General features: G+C 56.5%; 2 protein-coding genes across 5 annotated transcripts in view; one reads left to right on the forward strand and one right to left on the reverse strand.

Annotated features, from left to right (window-relative positions):
• The window catches only part of LZTS2 (leucine zipper tumor suppressor 2), an 11,590-nt gene extending 3,103 nt beyond the window's left edge, over nt 1-8,487 (forward strand). Inside the window, exons 1-5 of one of the 4 annotated variants that reach the window (XM_044665498.1) lie at nt 1,183-1,266; nt 3,715-4,176; nt 4,375-5,049; nt 6,053-6,322; nt 7,057-8,487. In XM_044665498.1, the coding sequence (XP_044521433.1) occupies nt 3,760-4,176; nt 4,375-5,049; nt 6,053-6,322; nt 7,057-7,749 (2,055 nt within the window). In that variant the 5' untranslated portion in view covers nt 1,183-1,266; nt 3,715-3,759 and the 3' untranslated portion in view covers nt 7,750-8,487. Of the gene's footprint in view, nt 1-1,182; nt 1,267-3,114; nt 4,177-4,374; nt 5,050-6,052; nt 6,323-7,056 lie in introns of those variants that run through there. The other 3 variants (XM_044665500.1, XM_044665499.1, XM_044665501.1) reach the window with 3 other exon arrangements.
• A 380-nt stretch (nt 8,488-8,867) lies between these two features.
• The window catches only part of PDZD7 (PDZ domain containing 7), a 27,054-nt gene continuing 26,011 nt past the window's right edge, over nt 8,868-9,910 (reverse strand). The window contains exons 17-18 of the mRNA XM_044660165.1: nt 9,480-9,580; nt 8,868-9,023 (exon numbers count right to left, since the gene is read on the reverse strand). Coding sequence (XP_044516100.1) covers nt 8,868-9,023; nt 9,480-9,580 — 257 coding nt within the window. The remainder of the gene's footprint in view (nt 9,024-9,479; nt 9,581-9,910) is intronic.

Here is a 9,910-nt window from a genome sequence, read left to right on the forward strand (position 1 = left end):
CGACTCAGCCCTGGGGGACGCTGTAGAGGCGCACCTCCCCTGGGCACGGGGCCACCGAGGGGGAGCCAGGCCCAAGCAAGAAGTCGTCGGGAGAGGGGCAATGCCGGGGCGGGGGGGTGGGGGGGAGGGAAAACCTAGTAGCCAAGTTCTCAGAGTAGGGGGCGTGGGAGGCGGGGCTGGTCCGGGAGAGGGCGGAGCCCTCCGGCCTCCCGGGGCGGGGCTGTTTTTTCCTTTCGAGGGAAAAAAAGAAAACAAGGCTCTTTCCCGGGAGCTAAAAATATCTTTGAGCCTGAGAAGCCCGGGCCGAAGCTGGGAGGTGGGGTAAAAGGGGTGGCTGTCTGACACCCGCTCCCCCCTGCCATGCCCGGAGCCGGAGAGTCTCGTCACGTGGCCCGGGGGGCTGTGTGCCCGGGACTGTGGTTGCAAAGTTTCCTATCCCCCCTTCTTCGGCAGGTTTGGGGAAAGTGGGAGCACTCCCTTAATAATCCCAAATCCACAGCACTGAGCTGGACAGGAACCCAGGAAATGGAAGCTGTGGAAGCCTCTCTCACCCTCGGACCCCCACTTCAGTGTTCGCTTCCTGCCCAGGGCTGTCCTGGGGACTGGCTGTTGGGCGGAGCTGCAGAGGCCGACCCTTAAGGGGGGGGGGGGGTTGGGAGGGCATGGTAGAAGGGGGTAACTCAGGACCCCCTCCTCCGGGGGAGATGGGGTTGGGGGCACAGATGCTCGGTGCTGGCCTGAAAGGCCTGGGAAGGGGAGGAGCCACAAGGCCTTTGTGCTGGAACCCGGGCCAGCTGCCACCCTTCGGACTTGCTGGGGGTGGAGGGGGATGTCAGTGCTGACCCTCAGAGACTGCCCTTCCACCTGAGCTTGCTCTCGTGCCCGTCCTGCGTGGGGTGGCGGAGGAAGGCGTGATTGCTCAGTTCTGGACCCCAACTTTCTTGGGGGCTACGTTTGACGTGTATGAATCCTCGAGCAGCGACGTGCATTCGTGCTTACATGTGCACGTCTGTGTGCTTACAAGAACACGGGTGACGTGGGTGTGCGCGCGCGTGTCGGAGTCCAGGCGCTCGGGGGCGGGGCTACCTCCCCCCTTCCCTGGGCTCTGCCCCTCCCATGCTTGGGTCAGGGAGGGGGAGGGGACGGAGACAAGGGGGGGAGGGGAGGCGGAGCCCGGGTCGGGCTCACCGAGTGTCCGAGAATCGGGGCTGAATCGAGGGCTTGGAGAGAGCTGCCGGGTTGTGATCATGGAGCATCGCAGTGGAGGTGAGGGGAGCTGACGCGGGGTGGGATGCCTAGGTGCCCCCAGAATTAGGTGGCAGCCTGGGTCCTTCCTTACTAATGGGCTTGGGGGGGGGTGTGATTTTTCACTCTGTACTAGTTGGGAGGGGGCCTTATACTGTGTGGCCTGAGATTGGGTTTAGCTCCTCTTGTTGTGGAGAGGGACCCTACACCCCCTCACCCCTAACCTGCAGGCTTTAGAGGCAGTTTCCTTAACTCTAGATCTAAGGGTTGGAGGATGTCGGTAGGGGCATTTGGAGCCCTGCCTGGTCCGGCCCTCCCACTGAAGTCCAAAGTGTTGGGGGTCTAGGCTGGGGATAGGGTGGGGGAGGGGAGACCTCCTGCTGGTTGAGTGTTTGTGAGCCGAGGGGCCCCCTTTCCCACCGAGCAGACACAGACGCTTGCTCAAAATGGAGCCTCTGATAGCCCCTCCCTCTCGGGCTTGGAAGGAGAGAGCGGGAGCCCGGCCCCCCCAGGCTCTGGCCTAGTCTGGACTTCCAGACACTAAGGCTGCCCTGCTCAGCCTCTCCACCCCCACTCCCCCTTCACTTCTGCCATTTTTCTGCTTCTCTGTCTCCCGGTCCCTCCCTCTTACCCTGTGCCCCTCACTTGTGCTCATAAAGAGACAGATGGGGGGAAATTAGCCCACCTAGTGACCCCTTAAGACGGACCCCTCCACCCACCATTGTATGTCGGGATGATTCACTCCTCTTTGCCTGGTAACTTTAAGGATGGCATATTAATTAGGGGGGAGGTCTCATCTACTTAACTCCCCCCCTTAGTAGTCTGAGGCTTCTGGTCTGGAGCAGCAGCTGAAGGGAGCCAGATGCTCCCTCAGTTCCTAAAGCTCAAAGCTACTCTAACAGCCCAGTTTCCAGTTTTGATTTGGGGAGGGAGAGTAAAGGAAGGAAGAAAGAAGGGGAGTTGAAGAGACTTCCTTTCAGGTTCAAATTATAACTTCATCTATGTCTGAGGTCCTTTCCAATTCTTGAGATGATTTTGGTTCTTAAAATGGGGAAAGAGCATGTAAAAAAAGGGTCAGTGTATTTGTGTGTGGCCTCCACCAATCAAGGAATAGGTAAAAACATACTTCATGTGTGAATTCATAATAAACTCATATACATATGCATAGCTACAGTCATACAGCTTCAGCACTTTGTCACACACCCATACAGCCACGAATTTTCTCATATCCATCTCTGAATTGCATCTTGATGGCTTGAGCAGATGTCTAAACCCTTAGAGGCTTCAGGAAGGGCTGGGGCTCCCAATAGACACCTCCCCTTCCCACCCCAAGCAGGAGATAAAACTCAGTGAGTGCTAAGGGTCACCAGACCCTCCTCTCTTTAGCTGTAGCTAAATCCTGGGAACATTTGCAGGGGTGGGGTCAGAGCCTGTGTTTTCAAGGAGAAAGGGAAGATTTCTCTAGATTGTAACTTTTTCTTTTCACTTGTGTTGGCTATATCCCTTAGGACCTATCTGATGTTGAAAGGTTTCTTAGGTGATGGGAAAAAGGGGCAGGGTTTGTCATGGAAACAAAGCTGGTGAGCTAGGAAAGGGTGTTTTAGCCCCTCAAACTTCCTTTCAGAGCAGAGTAATGAGGAGATGGAGTTAATCATTTTAAGGCTCAGTCTAGCCCAACTTGGTGAAAATTGGGAGTGGGTGGGCATTGGTATGTATTAGAGGCAAATGACCTGTGATTAATTTGGGAAGCAAAGTACTAACTTGAATAGTTTGAGGGAGATTGGCGCAAACAGCTCTCAGTTCCCTAATCCCCTTCTGGGAACAGAGATAGTAGGTGTGTGGTGTCTTTCTTCCAGTGGGTAGTGAGATTACCCCCTCCTAGGGGCTGAGCCCCAAAGGCCTGCCTGCTAGGAGGGGACAAGTCCCTAGACCTTAGTGTAACTCAGCAAGACCTGAAACCTCAGTCCAGGGTTTCTGCCTTACCAGGAGGCCCTGGACTCATCTGACCAGTTGGGCCGGCTTGGCTACTCCCTCCCCCTGTCTGGCCCTTGCTCTGGACACCTTTCCTAGCCTCTGTGTGCCCTCCTCCCCTCCTCTCCTCTCCCCACCCACACCTATTTCCCATCCATTTTAAGCCCAGGGACCCCTGGCCCGGTTGAGATAGAAGACAAGAGAAATCATAACTGTTTTCTTCAGCCCAGACTAGGGGCAAGGAACAAAACATGTGCATGTCACGTGTATATGTGTGTTGGGGAGAGGGCACTGGGGCCCAGTGTGGCAAGGATTAAGCTTAGGACTAAGAGAGACAGTAGGGGCTGCTTTGTGGTGGCTGGGGCTTGGCAGTGAGAACTGGGGGTGGGGCATTGGCAGAGGAACTTAGGGTGGGCACTGGCCCAACAGTGGGCAGAGGTCTGGCAGGGAGGCTCAGGACCAAGGAGCTCTGACCCTGGCCTCCCTGCTTACACACAGCAGGTTGCCTTCAAGGCCTGTGGCCAGGCCACAGTCCCTCCAGCCATGGCAATCGTCCAGACTCTTCCTGTGCCCCTGGAAGCTACCCCTGAGAGTGCAGCTCCACACCCACCCCACCTGCCCACAATGGGCAGTGTGAGTAGCCTTATTTCAGGTCGACCCTGCCCTGGATCGGGGCCTGCACCTTGCCACCATGCCCCGTCGGGACCTCCCTTCTTCCGACAGCAGGATGGGCTACTACTTCGAGGGGGTGGTTGCAGGGCCCAGGAGCCACTGTGCCCTCCAGTACCCACAAGAAAGCCCGTGGGAAATGCTGGTTTTGCATACATCAATGAAGACTTCCGGGGAGACTCACCCTCCAGCCCCTGTAGTGACACTGAGGATGCCCGAGAGCGAGCCCGAAGTGCCCACCTCAGGGGCCCACCTCCAAAGCTCATTCCTGTGTCTGGAAAGTTAGAGAAGGTGAGATGGGACCCTTCAAGCCAGGGTGCTTACTGTTCCAGGATGCTCAGCAAGAGGGGGGGTAGGGTGGAATTCTCCCTCTTAGCTCCTTTGGTGACTTAAGGGGCGGCCAGGACGTTGATGTAGAGGGCATATCAGGTTTGGGAGGAGGGAACCTCACAGAAGTTGGGTGCTAGCACTTCTGTTAATCTGTTTCAGAACATGGAGAAGATTCTGATCCGGCCCACAGCATTCAAACCTGTGCTGCCTAAACCTCGGGGGCCACCATCCTTGCCGGCATTCCTGGGGCCACGGGCTGGTGTTGGAGGGCTGTCTGGAAGCCAGGGTAGTCTAACCCAACTTTTTGGGGGCCCTGCTTCCTCATCTTCCTCTTCTTCATCATCATCTGCCGAGAAGCCTCTGACCCTAAGCGGCTGGGCCAGTGGTTGCCCCTCAGGGACGCTGTCTGACTCTGGCCGAAACTCGCTGTCTAGCTTGCCCACTTACAGCACGGGAGGAGCTGAACCAGTCGGAGGCTCTCCAGTAGGGCACCTTCCTAGTGATGGCCCTGGGAGAGGGGTGTTGCCTGGCACTGGGGGCAGCCACCGAGGCGTCCCTATGGGTCCCTCGCACTCAGACAGTGGACGCTCATCATCCAGCAAGAGCACAGGATCCCGGGGAGGCCTCCTCAGTGGTGGGGGCACCCGGGTCTCTCCAGACAGTGGATCCTGTGGGGATCGATCGCCTCTGCCTGGTCCCCCACCCCCTCCTCCCCCACCTCTGCCAGATGAGTCTCTGCTTCGATGTGCCCTGCAGGAAAAGCTGCGGGAGCGGGAGGCTGAATTGCAGCAGCTTCGGGATAGCCTGGATGAAAATGAGGCTGCCATCTGCCAGGTGATTGATTCCCCCCCCACAGTACCTCTGCCACCATCCCCTGAAGGAAGGCTCTGAAGTCAGTAGACTGAGCCTGAGTGGAAAGAAACCTGGCTCTGACCTTCATGCCTCCAATGGGCTAGGTGTCTAGGAGGTTTTCTGGACTTCACTTAAATTCTCTTCTGATCTTTCCATGAGAAATGGGCAGGTGCTTTTAAAGTTAATTTTAGAGATAAGAAAAAGGGGGTCTGGCAAAGGCCTGGGCAATTTGAATAATCTAAAACAATAGATAATTGAAAAGGTTCACCTTTTTTTTTTTGAAATTTTTTTAAAATGTTTGAAAAAATTTCACCTGGGTATATCACTTTACAGTTCATGAAACTCTTTCATACCAATACTTTGAGGGAGCCCCCATTTTAGAGATGAGGAAACAAGCCTGGAGCAATGAAGGAACTTGCCCAGGTTCATACATTAAGTTGATGGCAGGGCCAGAACTAGATCCTCCTAGTCCAAGGTTCTCTCCACTACCCTGAAATCCCTGACTAATCTTCGATGCTGGGGAGGCAAAAGCAGCTGGATATCCCTCCCTGGCTGGCTCCAGCTTACTATTAGAGCAAGGCTGAACTCCCTGAGCATAGGTTTGCCAGCAATAAGGGCCTCCAGATGTGTTCAGCTGTGAATTAGCCACCATTTAGTTATCTGTAACACCATGCTGCTTGTGGAGAAGTGTAAGTGTATGCTGAGATGTATGGGAGAAAAGGGCCTAGTGGCGGTGTAAAATAGTAGGGAATTTTGGGCTCTGGCAATCTAGGTTCAAATCCTAGACCCATGCTTCCTGGCTTTGTAATGATGGGCAAACCACTGCCTCTTCAAGCCCCTTTCCTTCTTTGGGGGACAGAAAGGATAGTTGCCCACATCACAGAGTTGTGAGAAAAGTGCTTAGCAGCACTAAATGCAGGTAGATGAAGGGCCAAAGGGATGTTTGGGTGTGAGACTGCTTGTGTTTATGACTCTATTCCTCCAGGTCTATGAGGAAAAGCAGCGGCGCTGGCAGCGAGAGCGAGAGGAGCTTCAGGAGGGCTGTGTGGCCCAGGTGAAGCAGGCAACCCAGAGGGCACAGCGGGCACAGCAGCTGCTGCAGCTACAGGTCTTCCAGCTGCAGCAGGAGAAGCGCCAGCTGCAGGATGACTTTGCCCAGTTGCTGCAGGAGCGAGAACAACTGGAACGGCGCTGTGCAGCCTTTGAGCGGGAACAGAGCGAGCTTGGGCCTCGACTCGAGGAGACCAAATGGGAGGTGGGTTTGGGGATCCTGGGAGGGCTGGGAAAGAGGATCAGCTGAGAATCCAGGAGGCAACCTTTGGGGACCAGACTGACATCTGGTCTTTTCTCCCCCTGGGTAGGTAGGAAGCCCTCACAGCCTCTTCCCCTCGATGGGCCTCAGCATACCCATCTGACCCAGTAGTAGCTGCCTATGGGACATACTGTCATCTAAGCACCCCTCTAAGTATTGGAACCTCTCACAGGAGGGCTCCCTTACTGGGAGAATATGGCAATGGTGTTTTGAGGGGCAGAGGCTGGAAAGATCTCAGAATTCTGCTCTGCTTTGTTGGACATCTGGCCTAGGGGTTGAAACTGCCCCCAGGCCTTCTTCCCTCTGGGGCCAAAGCTGAGGAGGCCTAGAGTATCAGAGCTGTGTCTTTAGAGATCATCCCTCTCAGCTTTGTTATTTGTTTTGTTTTGAAACCCTTACCTTTGGTCTTGGAGTCAATACTGTGTATTGGCTCCAAGGCAGAAGAGTGGTAAGGGTAGGCAATGGGGGGTCAAGTGACTTGCCCAGGGTTACACAGCTGAGGTCCGATTTGAACCCAGGACCTCTCGTCTCTAAGCCTGGCTGTCAATCCACTGAGCTACCCAGCTGCCCCCTGCAGCTTTGTTATTTGAAATGACATAGTTACCTAAGATTTCCCAGCTAGTAAGTGGGGAAGCTGGTAGTTTGCCTGCTGACCCTCCTTCTCTGTTGTCCCCAAGGTGTGCCAGAAATCAGGGGAGATCTCCCTGTTGAAGCAGCAGCTAAAGGAGTCCCAGGCAGAGCTGGTTCAGAAGGGCAGTGAGCTGGCGGCACTTCGGGTGGCACTTCGGGAGGCCCGGGCCTCCCTAAGGGCCAGTGAGGGGCGGGCTCGGGGGCTGCAGGAGGCCGCCCGAGCACGAGAGTTAGAGCTCGAGGTCTGCACTCATGAGTTACAGCGCAGAAAGAATGAGGCCGAATGGCTTCGGGAGAAGGCGGGACAGCTGGATGTGGCTGTGGCAGGACTCAGGGGTGCCCAGGAGCCCCTCCCCATGCCTGCCCCCGACCCCTTCCTGATGTCGGAGAGCGATGAGGCCAAAGCCCAGAGGGCAGCAGCGGCTGGGGCTGGGGGAAGCCTCCGGGCCCAGGTGGAGAGGCTGAGGGCTGAGCTGCAGCAGGAGCGCAGGCGAGCCGAGGAGCAGCAGGGAGGCTTTGAGAGTGAGCGCCTGGCCTGGCAGGCAGAGAAGGAGCAAGTCATTCGCTACCAGAAGCAACTGCAGCACAACTACATCCAAATGTACCGGCGCAACCGGCAGCTGGAGCAGGAGCTGCGGCATCTAAGTCTGGAGCTGGAGGCCCGAGACCTGGCTGACTACAGCTTGCCCGAGACACCCCCCTGTGTCCACCTGGAGGAGATCACAGCCACCGAGATCTAAAGGTTTTTGGGCCAGAGGTGCCAGGTGGCCTTGGCACCCGGGAACCACCTCCTCAAGAGCAGGATGACCAAAGGGGACGGGGCCAGCCTATGGGTTCCCTTTCTTTGCCCAGGCCTAGCCTCTAGGATGAGTGCAGGGGGTAGGTTTCTGGGCCAGGGCTGTTCCCAGAGGGGGTGTTTCAGTAGAGCTAAAGGCCCTGGTGATAAGCAGGCAATCTGGGGGACTCCCACCTATCTTGGGGAAAGGTGTGAAGGCCACTCCCCCACTCACCTTGTTTGCCACCACTCCCTAAAATCTGTTAACAGCGCCCTTCCTCAGCCTCGTAACACCTACCAAATCTGCCCCTACATCAAGAGCCTAAGAATTCCTTATCTCCCTGGTGTCCAGCCAGAGACAGAAAGCTTCCTCTTTTCCCCTCCCCTAACATGTGCCTCCCCTCCCTGAGCTGGGGTAAAGGGTGAGGGGCCTGCATTCTCCAGCAGGCCCCCTGTTCAGAGCCCCATTCCAGAGAGCCCCCTGTGTGACCAGGAGCTGCCTTCAGACCAAAGGAAGAACTCAGAGACGTCTTGTTTATTTGTGTTTGTTACTATTCTGGTCTTTAACGTCACCCCACCCTCCTTCCCGAGTTTATGGCATCTTTTAAATTGTATATTTTTCACATGTGTAAATTTCTTGTACAAACCCAAAGAAAAAATTAAAAAAAATTTTTGTTTTTAAGAAAAATGAGTACGCTGAAAGTGTGTCCTTTGCCCACAGACACACTCCTGCTGGCTCCCCCAGCCCTGGGAAGGCCTGGTACAGGTCCAGTAGGAAAAGGCCAGTGCTGGATGGGACGGCCTCTGCCCCTCTCACCTGAAGAGGCTTGTATGGAGGGTCTGACCTGGGAAGAATCTCTCAGCAGCCTCTGATGCCCAGCCTAAGGCTTAGCCCAGGGAGGAATGGGAGGAGGGAAGGCCGCTCCTAGCACCATTGCCCTCTTTCTTACTGGCCACTCTCCTGCCCTCCCTGAGGCTCTCAAGGAAGGCGTTTGTGGTCAGCTGGGGGCTTTGGGGTGGCCAGGGGGACCTCTCTCTGTTAGTGGGGGAAGGAGGAGGCCACAGAAGCAGGGTGGCCAGGAGCTAAGAGGTGGTGGCTGGTGTCCCGGGGACCCTGACCACTATCTCCATGGGCTCCCGGGCCTTGTTGCGATAGGCCCTGCGGATGGTGTCCACAGCTCGTTGGTGAGTCACCTGCTGAAGGCTCTCCCCATCCACAGACACAAGCTCAAAGCCAGCCTGGGGAGAGGTCACAGCCTTGACTCTTCATTCCTCCACAGGCACCTCTTCCCTCCCCATGTAGGCTAGAGGAGGAGTCCCGAGAAAGGGGGGGGCAATGCCCTGACAATAAGATGGTTGTTCTTTTTCTGTGGGGGTGGTAGCCAGATACAATGGTCCCTTTGTGCCGGGACTGGTGTGTGTGTGTGTGTGGGGGGGGGATATTTTTGCTCCACCCAACACAATTCTCCCTCCTCCCACCCCCACCCTGTCCTGCTTAGTCATAGGACCATTGGATTTGGAAGTGTAAGGATCTTGAGTCATGTTTACAGAGGGGGAGACTGAGGCCCGGGGGTTATGTGACGGAAGCAGGGGGGCTGGTGCTCTGAAGTCACCCCTCCCCACCTCCCTGGCTTCCCTCAGGCCCGGGTGGATGGGCTGTCTTTAGGATGAGGCTGGAATGCTTTCCCCAAATACCTGCAGAGCCCCACTGAGGAAGGCTGCCCCTCCAGGAAAGATCTTCTCAATCTTCACCATGGGTTGCACCTTGGACTCTATTCCCCCGGAAATGCTAATACCTGGGAGGGGGGCACGAGGTCAGAGGTCCCGGGCCACAGCCCACTGACCCCAGGGCGCCCTCGATGGCGAGCCCCCGCCCCCCAGCTCACCCAGGGATTGTCTGAGCTTGGAGAGAGTGACGGTCCTGAGCTCCCCGTCTCCGTCGCGGTCCGGAGGCGTCCCTTGCTCCTGGGTCCCTCTAGGCTGCTCGTGGTCGATCCTCAGCGCGCTGGAGCCTGGGAGGGCCTTGGGGAGGGGTGGCCGGGAGCGGCGAGGCTTGCCGCAGCGCCCGTTCCCGTGGGCCGGGGACGGGGAGCGCCGGCGGCCGGGAGACTTCCCGCGGCTGCGGC

This window comes from Gracilinanus agilis, chromosome 2 (assembly GCF_016433145.1).
Source record: "Gracilinanus agilis isolate LMUSP501 chromosome 2, AgileGrace, whole genome shotgun sequence".
NCBI classification, from domain to species: Eukaryota; Metazoa; Chordata; class Mammalia; order Didelphimorphia; family Didelphidae; genus Gracilinanus; species Gracilinanus agilis.